At 41.2% G+C, this 17,223-nt stretch overlaps 1 protein-coding gene across 2 annotated transcripts; it reads left to right on the top strand.

Annotated features, from left to right (window-relative positions):
• The first annotated feature begins 1,698 nt into the window (after window positions 1-1,698).
• Window positions 1,699-15,437, top strand: LOC106094395 (phosphatidylinositol 4-kinase alpha). Of its 2 annotated transcripts, XM_013261608.2 has the most exons (11): window positions 1,699-1,899; window positions 2,046-2,259; window positions 2,329-3,339; window positions 3,479-3,538; window positions 7,474-7,966; window positions 10,235-11,206; window positions 11,274-12,076; window positions 12,145-14,012; window positions 14,075-14,263; window positions 14,331-14,577; window positions 14,666-15,437. In XM_013261608.2, exons 1-11 carry the CDS (start codon window positions 1,813-1,815, stop codon window positions 15,049-15,051), a joined length of 6,330 nt encoding a protein of 2,109 aa, XP_013117062.2. In that variant the 5' UTR covers window positions 1,699-1,812; the 3' UTR covers window positions 15,052-15,437. The 2 variants fall into 2 exon arrangements, with proteins under 2 accessions (XP_013117062.2, XP_013117061.2); XM_013261607.2 differs by lacking the exon at window positions 3,479-3,538.
• The last annotated feature ends 1,786 nt before the right edge of the window (window positions 15,438-17,223 follow it).

The following is a 17,223-nucleotide window of genomic DNA, read 5'->3' as shown; positions in this document are numbered from 1 at the left end:
ACATCGAACAGGATGTGTTTTTAACGCGAGTTTTTGTATGACATTGGGAAGAGCAAATTTACTTATTTGAAAAGATTTGCAGCAAATCTCCTTCGAAATTCAAATGCAACACTGCATTTGTATTGATACCGGTTGTAATCGGTATTATCTACAGCACTTTTTCTCAACATCAGACAAATTCTTATTGAAATTATAAAATTTTGTAGTTTAATTTAACAAAATCGCTCCATCCATTTAATTGCTGAACACAATAAAATTTCCGAACGAAACTAATTCGCTGTTGTCTGTTGCCAAATACAAATCACGTAAACGGTTTTAGGCTCTAGTGTGAACATGGTCTTAGGGTGGTACTATATAGGCTATTAGCGAAATTTTTTCGTGATTCGGTTTTGAAGAAACAAAATCTTTTTGATTTCATTCAGTCATTTCTTATGAAAAAAATTTCATAAAGTTATTATGCTTTCATTGAGATTTTTGTAGTATTTCAACCAAGGCGGATTTAAAAAGGTGGTCACACGCGAACAGCTGTTAACAGCCGACCAGCTTTGTCGGTATTAAGATAACAGATTTTTGTTTGCATTTTCTTTGTTGTTATCTGGTTTCTCGCAAATTCTCTGCTCATGTACGCACACATAACACACAAATTTCTTTGTGCGTGTTGGCAAAACGCAGCTTTTGAGTATGTTACTAGTTCGCGCCATTTTTCGATTTTTGTGTGTCATAGTTCTTATCTAGAATGCACACGCACAACCAAAACTCGTTAAAAGATAGTGCACTTCGCGAGAAAAAATTGTACTCAGCTGCTGACGGTACTCTATCTGTTAATTGTGTCATGCGTGAAAACCATGTGTTTTCATCTGTTAGCATGACATCATTACCAGATAGCAACTGAGTACAATTTTTTCTCGCAAAGTGCACTATCTGTCAACGAGTTTTTGGTTGTGTGTGTGCATTATAGTTAAGAACCATACACACAAAAACAACGAAAAATGGCGCGAATTAATAACATATTCAAAATCAGATAGTTCACTCAATATTTTGTTGTTGGGCAACTGCCATTACCTGTAAATGAATATATCGTGTCTGTGTGTACGCGAGCACATATAAGGTTTGTTTGCGTATTTTTCCAGTTAAAAATTCCAGGAGAGTAAAATCAGCCGTTACTCTCTTTTTCTATTTATTTGAATTAAACAGCTGGTTTTCATAGAACAGCTGTTCAATGCTACAATTCAAAGACCGTATATGACAAGACATGCGGTCTGCTTGATCGTAAATTGGCATAATTTAGATTCATGCAAGTTGGCATAATTATTTTGCAAATTTCGCTCAATTGTGTGGAAAAAGTTTGTAATATATACATATAAAAATTTTCTTAATTTTTTGGCACCATTTATAGCAAGTTTAAAGACTAATTTCTATTTAATGGAAAAATTGCAAAATGTAAACATCATACCGCAAGTAAAAAATGCCAGTTTCACACATGTTTGAACCTAAATTGTGGGTTTTCTTGGAAAAGAAGGCCGATCAGTTTGTATATCTTGTAGAATTCCTAAAATCTTTGATATACCTACCCTATTACCTGTTAGATTTTCGGTTTCTGATGTCATCCATCAATGAATGATAACTTCGCAATTTTATCATTGTGAATGCAGTTAGATGAAAGTAAAAACCAAAACAAACAAAAATAATTGACTGTAGATGTCAAAAATGCAAGGCAAACACCACAAAAACGAAATACTTTGACGTTTACAGAGAGAAAAAGTCGATAAAAATAATATTGGGATACAAATTTCTTGAAAAAAGTCTGCTAAAATGGCAGACAAATTTTCCTATCAAAAAACAGTGCAAAGTCTTGCTAGGGTTTTGGCCCAAATAAAACCAACTGCTAGTTGGGATAAGGTTTGTTGGCAAAAGATTTCCTAGAATAGGCCTTTGCTACTCAAAGTTTTTTGTTTTGGAATTTGACCTTGGCCATTAGTGATAATTATAACTTTTTTTATCGTTGAATGACTAGTTAATGGCTTTTTGGATTCTATTGATTTCAGGTTCAGTCATTGTTTCGGTATTGCCCTCAAGAGAATGCGGCAGGTGTTTTCTGTTTAGATTCCCGTGCACAGGATGCTGTTATTGCATTGGGTTTGTACTTCCTAGAGAGTGGTTGCCAGCATGAAGATCGCATTGTACCATATTTATTAAGATTAGCTAAATGTCTACCAAAAGCTGTATGGGTTGATGATGGAAAATGGAGTAAAACAGATCGTAAGTTGGCAATTCATATGAGTCATGTAGGCATATTCATTACATCATTTCTTCTTCTTTCTTTTATAGGTATACCATCCGCAGAAAAATTTAGTTTTTGCCTGAATACTCTGTTATCTGATATCGCCGCAAAATGTCCCGATTTAAGAGAAGATATTATTGTGAATCAAGTGGAGACATTGAGTGCATTGGCCAACATAATAAAGTCCAGCAAAGAAAGCAGTTCGGCACCGCCACCCATAATATTATGCAAAGCTACGGTGCCTTTGCTTTTCGGTTTGGCTCGTTCTATGGGCAGGTATGCCTCACATGATCCAGCTCTGCTTTGCCGCATATATCCCCGTGAAAAAATGCCTGAAGTAAAACCCAATCCTCGCGAAGGTGGCAGTCACAGTTCCAATGAGCGTTTGCAGTTTGCACAATTCCGCCCCATAATACCACGTTCCATGTCCGGAAGTCTGAGTCAAGAATCGTATGAAATCAAAATGAAACAGATGTCTATGGCAACCCATTTGAATAAACAAAAGCCACAGTTACACACCTACTTTTCGGTCCCTTACGATCCACGGACTCATTTTTTTACACGCTATGGCTCCAGTTTTAATCAGTTTCCCAATATGCGTGTCACCGAGACACCTACTAAAACCCAAAAGTGTTTTATCATGCCACCTTTTCCAATTCAACATTTGCAAACTATATTTGCTGTGGCCAAAAAGTTGTTAACCAAGGAAACATTGGAACATTTGGACGAGCAAGCCAGCGACATATTTGCTTTACATCAAATAAAGGGTTATTGTTATAAGAGTTTCTCAGAAACACTAAATCTGGTTTTGGTCACATTGTTGCGAGAAATTTTGCAACATCAAATCGACCTGCCAGCTCCTTTCACCAAAGATGTCCAAGAGTTTGTGAAACGCCTATTCCTTAATGGTCAAACCGAATTGCAGAACAAACAACAGGACCAAGAGAGGGAGAAGAGGGAAGAAAATGGCATACCCGTTGTAAACAAGTACAAAGTGAATGTAATGGCCAATGCAGCTTGTGTGGATTTGTTAGTCTGGGCAATACGGGATGAAACGGGTAAGTTGGTTGAGTCAGTTTTACGTTCGTGAACCTTATAGGGACAATTTAAACCGCAAAAACATATAAAAAAGCACATTTATTTTTGCCGCAGATTCTGTTTAAAATATATATTATTTTTTTTCTTTTCAATTTACAGTTGATGAGGAGTACAATGTACCTTCATTGCAGTATGCTTTACATTATTTAATGCAAAAAGGTTTAATTTTGTGTTATTGTTTAATTTTATTAGTTTTTTGTAAATTTTATTTGTCTTCCTTCTTTGACTCACATTTTGTTCTGTTTTATTTTCTCTGCATTGCTGTTAATTAAATTCCATATGCATTTCCAAACATTTCGATCCTGTGTAAATTTCGTTTACAGTTTTATGTTTTACATTCCTTTCGTACAATTCTACTATAGAAGATGCAAACAGACACAATACAGAGTTCAGTTAATGTGTTAACAAGGTTTAGCGTGACAGAAGGAGTACCTTTTCATGAAACATATGCTGACGCATTAGTAACGCATTACTATTTCAATTAAAAAAATCCAACAAATCGATGGAGCATGAATATTCAAAAAAATTTCGTATGATATTTTCCTTACTTTTTCCGGTCGAAGAGTATTGAAGCTAAGCTCGAAGGCCCTGCTAATAATTAACAGATATCTGTTGACAATCCTTTTCAGTACATATCTTCTATGAAGTTAAGCTTCATAAGCTGGATATTTATAACCTAAAATGACTTAATGGACGCTACATTTGTTTGTATATTAGGGTGTTTATCAGAATCGTAATCTCCGACAAAAAATTTTTCAATCATGGCCTTAAACAGTGATGAACACACTAAGGACACTAAGGGAAGGGCATTGAAAACCGAACAATTTAAGTGATGTAAATTTGTTGAATGGGAGCTACCGTGGTGCATAGGTTGGTATGTCCGCCTATCTTGCCCAAACGCCCGTGTTCAAACCATACCGGCGAGAACACCTTAAAAAAACTTAGTTCAGACTTGGTTATTCCCAACCCAAATGCTGGCAATATTTGCGAGTATTTCAGCCATGTACAACTTTTCAACAAAGAGGTGTCACTTTTCAGTGACACGCCGTTCGGGCTCGGCATAAAGCATTTAGTTTAAATTTGAACCGGGCAGCACTCAATCGACATTGTGAGAAGTTAGTTTTCCTCTAATTTGTTCCATAATGGGATGTTTAGGAAACACTAAACCACAGATTTATAGAATGACAATAAGGCGCCAAACGAACAAAGCATCACAATATTACGATATTACCTTACTACTGTCCTCAACCTGTCTTTGAACATTCTTGAAGTTCCCGATGTCTAAAAAATGGGCAGAGTGATCCCGTTACTGAAGCCTGGAAAGGAGTTTGGGGGAGTCGTACAGACCGATCTCCCTTCTCTCACCAGTAGCAAAGACGCTTGAGGCATTACTCCTCCCGAGCCTCGTAGGAATTTCCATTCGCCGAGCAACAACATGAATTTCGAAAACTGCATAGCACAAAAACAGCTTTGCATGCCATCACCGCACACATTTGCCGTGGCTTCAATCAGCCCAGGCCATGTGATAGGACGGTCCTCGTGGCACTGGACCTATCGAAGGCATTCGACACGGTCAGCCATGCCAAATTATTTGAGTACATCGCCAACACGTCCCTCCATCCAGGCCTGAAACGCTGAGTCACGAATTATCTGTGTGGTCGCCAGTCATTTGTGGAATTTAGGGATAAGAAGTCGAAGCACCGTAGAGTGAAACAGGGAGTTCCCCAAGGTGAGGTGATATCTCCGGCACTGTTTAACCTCTACCTATCCTCCATTCCAGACGACATAGAGATCGTATCATATGCGGACTATTATACGATCATGGCATCAGGCCTCCCACCCATTGTTGACATCTGCGGTAGGTTGAACGTCTACCTCAACGAACTTGCCTCATATTCCTCTGCAAGAAATCTGAAGATATCTGCCACCAAATCCTAAGCCATTATTCACTACAAATATGAGTGAGGTGAATGATGAGCTGACTGTGATGGTTGATGGAGAAATGATTTCGACCATCAAGTGTCCCAAAATACTTGGCGTCACAGTAATTCACACAGCAATTCGCGATAAAGTCAAAAGTAGAAACAAAGTCCTCAAGTCACTTGCTGGCAGCACTTGGGGTGCAGACAAAGAAACCTTGTTGACCACGTACAATGCAATTGTCCGGTCTGTGGTTAGTTATGCAGTGGTCTCGTCAACTTTGTGAATAATATTCAGATCTGTCAGAATGCCGCCCTCCGAACTGCGACGGGCTGTCTCGTCAGTTCTTATGTGGACCACCTCCATCAGGAGACAAAGATCCTACCAGTGCGAAGACATAACTACATGCTGTCTAAGCAATACCTTTTGGGCTGTTATGGCAGAGATAGATATCCACTGCCCAGAAGCCTTAAGGTAGATCTACATGATATAGAGCGTGAGGTTCAGCGCTACAATGGAGAACCTCTAGATCAAGCGCATATCAAGCAGGTCTAGACAACATTCATACAGACACGGAAGCAGGTGCGGTGAATGGTTGCCGGGTGAATGTAGTCCTTGGAGAACGACCATCTCCCATTGCACCTGAAGAAATTGACCTCCCCGGCAAACCAGAGCAGTTCTGGCTCAATTACGTTTCGGCAGATGCAGCCGCCTTAGACCCACTCGACTTAGACCCAGATCCCTGTGGACGCACCCCATCTTAGTCGCAGATTTCCTGGGTCTTGACACTCAACAGAATCAAGCAGACGAAAGATAGAACACAATAAACTGCTACAACAACAACTATATTGCTGCTTATACTGTATGTGTGCTTCTGTTCGTTTTATGTGCGATTCTGCATTAGCGCCCATCTACAACCTAAAATCAAAATTGAGCCTCTGACTATACCCACCACCATAGGATGGGGTATACTAATCTAGTCATTCCGTTTGTAACACCTCGAACTATTGATATAGGGCCCCATAAAGTATATATATTCTTGATCGTCTCGAAATTCTAATTCGAAATAGCCATGTCCGTCCATCTGTCGAAATCACGATAGCGGTCGAACACGTAGATCTAGCCGCTTGAAATTTTGCACAGATACTTAATATTGATGTAAGTCGTTGGGTATTGGAAATGGGTCATATCGGTTCCGATTTAGATATATATCTCCCATATAAACCGATCTCCCGATTTGACTTCTTGAGTCCATGGAAGCCACAACTGTGCCAAGTACGGTCCAAATCGGTTTTTAACCTGATGTAGCTACCATATAAACCGATCTCCCGATTTGACTTTCTGAGCCCCTGGAAGCCGCAATTTTTGTACGATTTGACTGAAATTTTGCACAAAGTGTTCTATTTTAACTTTCAAAAACGGAGCCAAGTACGGTCCAAATCGGTCAAGAACCTGATATAGCTCCCATATAAAACGATCTCCCGATTTGACTTCCTGAGCACTGGAAGTCGCAATTTTTGTCCGAAATTTTGCACATAGTGTTTTTTTTTTGACTTCCAACAACTGGGCCAAGTACGCTCCAAATCGTTTTTAACCTAATGCAGCTAACATATAAACCGATCTCCCGATTTGATTTCTTGGGCCTATGGAAGCCGCAATTTTTGTCCGATTTGGCTGAAATTTTGAGTTCTTTTTGACTTTCAACTCTTGACTTTAACAAGATATAGCATGGTGGTGGGTTTCTAAAATTCGTTCCGGCCGAACATAGCACCCTTTTACTTGTTTTTAACTAAACAGTTTTGTTTTTGGCCCATTATTAAGCAAACTTTTGTTTTAAAACTCGGTCAAAACACCATGCAATGTGTCGTAGATTACGATTGTGACAACTGCAACTATTCACCCACCCCGATGTATATAGGTTTAGGATAATGGACAATACGTTTCTATCTTATTCTTTGCAATGATTTTGATTCTGCGACTTTCATTAGTTCTTTCTTTTCCAAAATTTTTCGAAAACATTTCACTTAACTTGTACAAAACACAATTTTGATATGCAACCACAACAATCATGCATCAAATCCTGGAATGCTGTAGGGGTGCATAATGTTCTAACGCCCCAATATTTATTTAATTCAATATGTTATGTATGACAAATCGTTTAACTTGCATTACAGAAGCTGACAAGCTATGTGGTCGACTCTCACAAAAACTCAACTCAGTGTTATCCCACAAAATTGTAATGGATCATATGCCATTATTGATGGTGTGTTTAGAAGGTCTTGGAAAATTGGCTCAAAAGTTTCCCAACATAGCCAATACATCAATTTCGTATTTGCGTGACTTTCTGGTGGATCCCAGTCAGATTTTGGCAAAGCTGCATGCGCACTCGCAACAATTAATGGCGCTGCAAATGAAGGAAAAGGATGTGAAACCCTTTAAAATTGTTGTTCAAAATAGCGAATCACGTTCTACGGTAGATATATTTGGAGAAAGTCAGAAATATGCTCCTCTTAGAACGGGACAGGCAGCATTTGAAGCTCTACGTGATGCAGCCATTGAAAACCTTAGTGCTGCTTTAAGAGCAGCCCAGCCGGTAGATCAGTTTTGTGTCCCTGCTTTGGTGGCCAACGTTTCCAATCGTTTGTTTACAGCTGAAAAGCACGAATCGTGAGTATATAAACTGAATATAAATATTTTAATTATAATAATTGAGGGTATGACAAAATAATAAAAAATGAATCCAGCTAAAATAAATGAATCTATTAAAAACATGCCACATATGTATGCTTGACGCAAATTCCGTAACTCTTATCTCTTATGCAAATTTCAAATTTTGCTCATGAACAGCGCTACGGTGGCCTCCATTATATAAAAATTAAATTGTTGCGCTTTGTTTGTCTGTTTCAGATGGTAGAGTTTGAACCCCTTGGTGAAAATAGGGTACTACATTTTTTGATATTTGAAGGGGGTTCAGAACCCTCCCCCATATCCCCATTTTCAAAAACGCCAGATCCGCCTAACCTAAACTATAGTACTCAAAAAACATGAAATTTTTATAAAATGTTGGGGCCAATAGCATGGGGGGACGCCCATCCAAAAACCCACCCTAAGGGACATGTTTACCGATTGGCACAATATAGGTATCAAATGAAAAGTATTTAAGAGTACGAATTTGGTATTAAAATGTCACCATAAGTGTCGGAGGGGTCCCCCACTCCCAAAAACTCCACCCAACAAGACACTTTTACCGCTTTGGGCAATATGAGTATCAAATGGAAGGTATATAAAAGTAGAGTACAAATCTGACATAAAAATTTATTCCTTGGTGTCTGAGGGGCCTCCCCACCCCCACAAATCTCCCAGCAGGACATATTACCGATTGGGACAATATGGATATCAAATGAAAGGTATTTAAAAGAAAAGTAAAAGGCTGATATAAAAATGTATTCCTTGGTGTCTGAGGCGCACCTCACCCCCTAAAACTCCTCAACAGGACATTTGTACCGATTGCGGCAATATGGGCATCAAATGAATGGTATTTGGAAGTTGACATAACATCTGTTATAAGAATTTGCTCAAGGTGTCGACGGGGCCTCCCCAACCCCAAAAATTCTCAAAACGGGCATGAATGTCCAACGTCACAAAATGGTATTAAATGAAAGATATTTGGCAGTCGACTGCGAATCTGGTGTACACATTTGGGACAGAGTCTGGGACCGGCCCACCCACTAAAAACCCTTCAATAGGACGTGTAGTTCGAGCGGGATATTATGTGAATTAAAAGCAAATTATACGTCTGTAGTGTTCGAATCTAATGTTGATATAAGGACTCAAGACTCAGGGTCACGTCCTTCCATACAGCAGGACATGTAGACGGCGACAATAAAGGACTCAAATAAATTGTCTTTTGGGTCTTAGCGTCGAGGGGACCGACCCTCTCCTCCTTATAAAAACAATACCTATCATGTATATATATGATATTTGGTTAATAAATAAAATTAAATGACAGTATGTGTCAGAGGGCAATCGCCCTCCCCCTATCCTACCCAGAAAAAAGGAATTTACCAGAAGAAGAAGGACAGCAATAAAAGGTCTTTGGTAGTAGAGTACTTTACTCTCAAATTGGGATAGAAACAAAGGGACCTGCGGACCTATAAAAATGTGGTATCCCAAGTGGTTGTTGATTTAACCACATTTTCATGTGGAGGTGACGATCCTCGCCAAGCTCCTGTAGGTGATTAAGCTCGTTCCGGTCCAAAGTACCGATCGTCGCTGGAACAGGGTGGCCATTGGTTATTAAAAGGCGCCAATAACACGCCTTGTCATATCAAGCATCATAGGCACTCAGTATTTGTGCAAGAACCACCCGACCTCTCACTGAGACTCTCCACTAGATACCGCTGATTATCCGCGACTGAAGTTACAGCTGCTCTGTATGGAGCATTCCACTATCCGCAACCTGTAGACTCGCCCGGAAGCTCACAGCTGAACTTCTCGTAACAGCAATGAACAGCACACAGATCGGGCCTCAATGATCCAGCTTGTGTAGCGCTCACAGTTATCCCGTGCCGGATTCCCAAGTGGTAGCTATGAAATAAGAATTTGAATGTAGGCAACATGGGAAGACATGGGATTATGGGTAAACGTCTCCTTTAGTGTCTAAATTCCCTCCAGTCACTTTGCTCTTTTGCTATTCTGGACTACTATAATGCCTTGAGCCAGTCAAAAACAATTCAAAAGTAAATGAAGTTAAGCTTCATTGATTAGTTTCCTAGGTTCGGTCCTGCACCTTTTCATATATTTTACTGCAAACGCAGTTATCAAAAGAATCGTAAGAATATTCCTTTTTATATTTAAGAATATATTCCATATTTGCATAAAAAAAACATTTCCCGTATTAAATTTAACATTTTATTTTACTTTTCCTTTCTATAGGGAATCGACATTGGTTAGCTTAAACATCATTGTGATGCTGGGTCATGTAGCCGTGGCTTTAAAGGATACTTCAAAAACTACACAAAACATTTTGCAATTCTTCATACAGCGTTTCTGCAAGGTACCTTCCGAACAAAATGCCCTGATTGTGGATCAATTGGGTTGTATGATTATATCTCAGTGCGAGCCTCACGTTTTCGATGAAATAATGAAAATGTTTTCCCGTGTTGCCGTACAATCGGCCTCCTTAGCTTATACTTCGGATCCGGAACACCGCAAACAGTTCTTTAGCGTTTCCGATGCTGTTATCAATGCTCTAGGCAATATTGCCGCCAATATTCAGGGGGACGATGAGAAATTAGAATTGTTGGGCAAATTGCTTGAACTCTTTGTGCAAATCGGTCTTGAGGGAGAGCGTTCCTATGACAATACGCCTGGGGCTTCAAAGTCGCGTTCGAGTGCCGGCCATTTGGGTATGCTAATACCGGTAATTGCCGTACTGCTCAAACGTTTGCCGCCCATAAAAAATCCACGTTTGCGTTTACACAAACTATTTAAAGATTTTTGGGTTTATTGTGTGGTTATGGGTTTTACAAATGCTCGTCTCTGGTCACCCGAGTGGTATATGGGAGTTCAACAAATTGCCGCAAAATCGCCCCTGTTAATATCACAAACCACGCACAAATCGGATATGCGTGAACTAAATTACACATCGGCCATTAAGAGCGAATCGAGCAATCTGAATGAACTCAGGAGTGATATAGTATTGGTATTGGAGCATCCATCAGCGGAGGTAACTGCTGCCATAAACAAACTCTCATTTGCCCAGTGCACATTTTTGTTGAGTGTTTATTGGTTGGAAATGTTGCGTGTTGAGAATGCCGAAGAACCAAGCTTGGAGCCGATTCTCACCTATCTGTGTGATCCCGCACTACAAAAAGACAAGTCGGGCATATGGCAATGTGTAAAATGGTAAGTTCTACTAAAGTCAACACGAAACAAAAAATTAATCAGATTTTGTATGGATCAACGAAAAAAGCATTGCTGACCAGGTGTTTGAAAAATTCCGCAACGTTTTGTTTACTCGCGATGAAATACGTGAAAAGGTGCTGGAATCCCAGGCCACCCTACTGCTGGTGTATTTCAATCACATAACCAAACAAATACAAGTTGTGGCAGATCAATATCTTTCACAACTGGTAGACAAATTCCCGCATCTGCTGTGGAATCGCCGCGTGCTCTGGTGCATGCTAGACATTCTGCAGTTGCTGGCATTTTCACTCACCCTCGATCCGAATGAGGAAACACCGACACTACGGGTTGTATCTACCCCCTATACACTGCAGCTGATGGACTCTTTGCCGGCACGTGAAGGACGTCTCAAAGATTTTGCAGACCGTTGTCAAGGGATTGTCAACGAAGCCATGAAATGGGCTCCCCGTTCAACAAAATCACATTTGCAGGAGTATCCGAATCAAATTCCAACTCAGGTTCTATCACACCACAGTGGCTTGGCACTGGCTTTCGATTCAGTGGTCAGCACTAATAGTTTTCATCCAAACGCTTTACCCTCGAATAGCAAACGTCCTGCTTGCGTAAAGTCAGACACGCCAAGATTCGTTTCTGTACTGTGTCTACGCAGCAAATATGCCGGAGAAATATCCGGTTTGTTGTCTGTATTGAGTGAAACAGAGAAGGCTGGTTTGGCTGATCGTTTGGTAAACGATGTCTGGGAGGCGTGCAAAGAGAAAAGTGATGCCAGACATCGAGGAGCATTGTGGCGTGCCACAGCCTATTTGATAATATGCTCGGATATCAAGCGGAAACTTCTGCACGCTGTTGGTAAGTACAAGTTTTAAATTTCTTTTGTAGCTCTTACATAGCACTTTAACCGTTACACCCACATTTAGCCACATCACAGGTTGAATTGTTTACGGAATCCGCTATGGAGACCGCAGTTGAATGTTGGCAATGGGTCCTAACAGCTCGTCAGGATCTAGAGCTATGCTTTATTCAGGAAATGGTTGCAGCATGGCAAACCACTTTTGAAAAGAAATTAGGGCTTTTCTCCGAGGAGGTCGAAATTACTAGTCCTTTGGCTGCCTATGATGGATGCAAACTAGTATCGAAACCCATCACAGTATCACCTCATCTCATATGGCTACAGTTGTTGTCGGAAATGGTTGACACTGCTAAATATTGTAATCGTGATAAGGTGGAAATGTTTTGTCTTCTTCTGCACCGCTGTCTTCCCATAACCAAGAATAGTAAGCAAAACAGACAGGTGTCCACCGTTGGCTGTCGCTTCAAACTTCTCCAATGTGGTTTATCACTGCTGCAAGGTAACACCGTACCCAAGTCATTGGCTAGGAATATTTTACGTGAGCGCATATACAGTAATGCTCTCGACTATTTTTGTGGTCCCCCAACATGCCCGAATCAAAGCAAAGAGCAGTTACTGGAGGACATTTTGATTCTGTTGAAATTCTGGCAAACTATGCGCAGTGAAAAGAAGCACTTGGTTACTTCAGAAGTGGGTGATTATGATATTCCAGTCTCCACCCCCAATCAGATGTTGACGGTAAATAAGAATCCCGAAACGGCTTCTCTAATCAGCACCGGCGAGGCCGGCAGATCTTCCTCGATAGCTGGCACTGGCGGCTGGTATAACACTATACCACACTCGACATCGACTCTATCGAAGCGCTCCAATCGCTCGAAGCGTTTGCCCTATCAAAAGGATTCATATGACAAGGATTATATGAAGAAGCGCAACCTTATTTTGGAGTTGATGGCCGTAGAAATTGAATTCCTAATAACTTGGTATAATCCCAACAGCCTGCCAGATTTGGCTATCCCAGGAGAAGAACAAATAACTGAATGGAGAAATCGTCCCTATAAAGTCAACATTTGGAGAGATTTTGCACGTTTGGCTTGGTCATACAACCCTGCGTTGGCGGTGTTTCTACCTTCGCGCATTAAGAATGCCGAATCCATTGAAGAGGAGGTTACACGGCTAGTATGTCTGGATCCTATTGCCGTGTGCGAAATTCCAGAAGCGCTGAAGTACTTAGCCACCACAAAGAATTTATTGCATGAAAGCCCTGACTTGATGTACATTCTGGCCTGGTCCCCAGTAAATCCCATTCAAGCGTTGTCCTATTTCTCTCGTCAGTACCCATCACATCCCCTTACAGCGCAGTATGCCGTAAAGACACTTAACTCATATCCGGCCGAATCTGTATTACCTTACATTCCACAGTTGGTACAAGCCCTAAGGCACGATACTATGGGCTATGTCACTGAACTCATTAAATTCATATCTAAGCGGTCGCAAATTGTAGCCCATCAATTGATCTGGAATATGCAAACAAACATGTATATGGACGAAGATCAGCAACACAAAGACCCCAATCTATACGAATCTTTAGAGCTTCTTAGCCAGAACATTATATCATCATTCTCGGGAGCGGCAAAACGCTTTTACGAAAGAGAATTCGATTTCTTTGGCAAGATAACAGCTGTCTCCGGCGAAATACGTTCTTATCCCAAAGGAGCGGAGCGTAAAAATGCATGTCTGGCTGCACTCAGCAGAATAAAAGTTCAGTCTGGATGTTATTTGCCCTCAAACCCTGAAGCCATGGTGCTTGATATCGACTACAACAGTGGAACGCCTATGCAAAGTGCGGCCAAGGCTCCTTATTTGGCTCGGTTCCGTGTGTACCGTTGTGGTATTACTGAATTGGAGACCAGGGCAATGGAAGTTTCCAATAACCCGGTGAGTTTGGATTTGGAATTCTTAAGTGTGCGTGAGTAACAAAAATGTTCTCTTTTCCTTAGAACTCCCAGGAGGATGCTAAAATGACTTTGGGTGTAGAATCATGGCAAGCAGCCATCTTTAAAGTGGGAGATGATGTGCGACAAGATATGTTGGCCTTGCAAGTTATAACCATATTCAAAAATATTTTCCAACAAGTAGGACTGGATCTTTTCCTTTTCCCATATCGAGTCGTCGCTACTGCTCCAGGCGTATGTTAAGCAAACTAAGACCTCCAAATCATTTTTTTAATTGCATTTACTTTTATGGCCTGTCTAGTGTGGTGTCATTGAATGTGTGCCCAATGCCAAATCTCGCGATCAGTTGGGTCGTCAAACCGATTCGGGTCTTTATGAATACTTTTTGCATCAGTATGGCGATGAAAGCTCCAAGGAATTCCAAGCGGCACGTGCAAATTTCGTAAAATCCATGGCGGCATATTCGTTGATTGGTTACTTATTGCAAATCAAGGATCGTCATAATGGTAACATTATGATTGACAAAGATGGTCATATTATACACATTGGTAGGTGGAAAGTGCATACATTCCGACTTTCTACTCTATTAAGGAATCGAGATTTTTTTAACTCCTTTTTTTTTCTTAACTGCCACAGACTTTGGTTTCATGTTCGAATCCTCACCTGGCGGCAATATTGGATTTGAGCCGGACATGAAACTCACCGATGAAATGGTAATGATAATGGGCGGCAAAATGGAAGCACCTGCCTTTAAGTGGTTCTGTGAGTTGTGCGTTCAGGCGTTTTTGGCAGTACGTCCTTATCAGGACGCCATCGTCTCTTTGGTATCGTTAATGTTGGACACTGGCTTGCCATGTTTCAGAGGTCAAACAATCAATTTACTCAAGCAACGCTTTGTCTCCACCAAAAACAACAAGGAAGCTGCTGCCCATATGTTGGCGGTCATTCGTAGCTCTTATCAGAATATTCGAACACGAACCTACGATATGATCCAGTATTATCAAAATCAAATCCCCTATTAGAAAAACAAAAACGAACGAGATGCATATGTTATATACTGGATACTTTTATTCCAAAATTTCCTGTTAAAACTTAAATATTTACATTGTTGTTATTTTTAATGAATCTGCGTCTACAACATATATCAATTTCTCCAACAGTTATTTGTTATAAAGATGTATACATATGTTGTAAGAATTAATTTCCTATTTTTTTATTTTTTTCTACCTCCACTCTACATGACCCTTTATTTAAAAAAATGTTTTAATAATTTAAATATAAAAAATGTATTTATATTTACTTTTTGTTGTGTGTATCGTTGTAAATTGACAATTTATTAGTTTTGGTGTCATTTAACGGAAGCGGAAACGGAAATAAACGTTAAAGCGGTAAACATGAAATATCATAATTTCTGTTTTTTTTTATTTTGTTAACAATAGGGCTCCAAAAAGTTTGCTTGACTCCGGCCAATAGAAGTTTTTTGAAGAAAAAAAAAACAATTTTTGTGGAAATATGTAAGTATCGTTTTTATACTTCACCGCCATAGGATAGGCAGTATTCTAAATTTGATATTCCGTTTGAAACACATCGAAATATCCATATTGTATTGTAAGACGATTTAAGGATGTCTGTGTGTCTGTTCGTCTATGTGTAGGTTAGATTATTTTAGAGTAGCAGTATATTTTCTAAACAAACTCACTTAGACAATTTTAGTCTGATGTAATACCACAGTAGCGATACCAATCCCATGGCAGCCGGTTGTACGTACCGGATTGACCCGATGGAATCTTCATTGGCAAGGGCTGCCGCCTCAGTGTACGTGTTCGTCTTTTTTCGTCATGGGAGAGGCACATCCCGGAGTGCCTTCTCCGTATGCTTTTGGTCCGTGCCGGGATTGAAAAGAACCCCGGACCCTGGTTCTGTTCCGTTTGCCAGAACCGCCTTCATCATCGGTCAGTGTCGGTGAGGTGTAACAGGTGCTTGGAGTGGGTACATTTCCGTTCTTGCTCTGGCCTAACTTCGCTACGGGAGTATAGTCATACTGGCTATGTCGCTAGGTGCTGTGCGAACACAGCCAGCAGTGGGTCACAAGCGTCGCCTTCGGCGTCCTCGTCGTCGGACTATGTGACCCCCCCCGACCTCTCCCGTACGGCAATTTATGCAAAGACAGCACCCTAGCCCTACTATTGCCAGGCCAGTGTCGGGAAATGTATCGTTCCTGCAGTTAAACTGCAATGGACTGCGAGGCAAGATTGATGAGATTGTGGATTTTATGAGTCGGAAGAGCGTATCGGTCGCAGCGATCCAGGAGACAAAGCTGACTAACACCTGCAGCTTGCACAGTTGTCACGGCTACAATGTGCTACGTAAGGATCGCTCAAGGAATGGAGGTGGGGGATTGGCCTTCGTTATACACCATTCCGTGCAGTATAGACCTATCTCGCCTGCGCTTGACGCTAGTGACCCATACATGGAATGTATGGGGGTAGCAGTCAAGTCTGGTACTGCCGAGATAGAGATATACAACGTGTATATACCGCCGGTTGGCAGCTGTGTCCCGATTAATGGCCAGGCCTACAGCCCCGACATAAGTGGGTTGCTATCTGGCCATAGTCGTCTGGTTCTGGGGGATTTCAATGCACATCACTCGTCATGGCATTCTCCCCTAGGCAACGACCAGCGTGGCATAGCTTTGGCAGAGCAGATAGATAGCTCCACGTTTTGCACGGTGGATGAGGATGCCCCCACTAGGATTACGAGGAGGTGCAGCAGCTCGCCAGACATCTCAATCGCATCCCCTGATCTCCTGAGTGACGTATCCTGGCAAGCCGTCATCTCTTTGGGGTCAGACCACCTCCCCATAATCCTCACCATCGACCGACCACCCGACTTCATAACCTCTGAGCGCCGAACGTTCATCAACTATAAGAAGGCCAATTGGACTGGCTTCAGAGAGTATACCAATCGCCGCTTCAACGAACTGCCACCCCCCTCTGATGTGCTTGTGGCCGAGAGGAAATTCCGAGACATCATCAACGCAGCAGCCGCTCGCTTTATACCAGCCGGTCGAATACCGCAAGTGCGACCCAATTTCCCGGCGCAAGCAGTGGTACTCGCAGACGAGCGTGATGGGATTCGTGCTATGGACCCCGCTAACCCCAGAATCAGCGAGCTGAATCTGGAAATAAACAGGG

The sequence above is a fragment of the Stomoxys calcitrans genome, chromosome 4, assembly GCF_963082655.1.
Source record: "Stomoxys calcitrans chromosome 4, idStoCalc2.1, whole genome shotgun sequence".
In the NCBI taxonomy this organism is placed as follows: domain Eukaryota; kingdom Metazoa; phylum Arthropoda; class Insecta; order Diptera; family Muscidae; genus Stomoxys; species Stomoxys calcitrans.
This window is presented reverse-complemented; position numbering and strand designations above follow the sequence as displayed.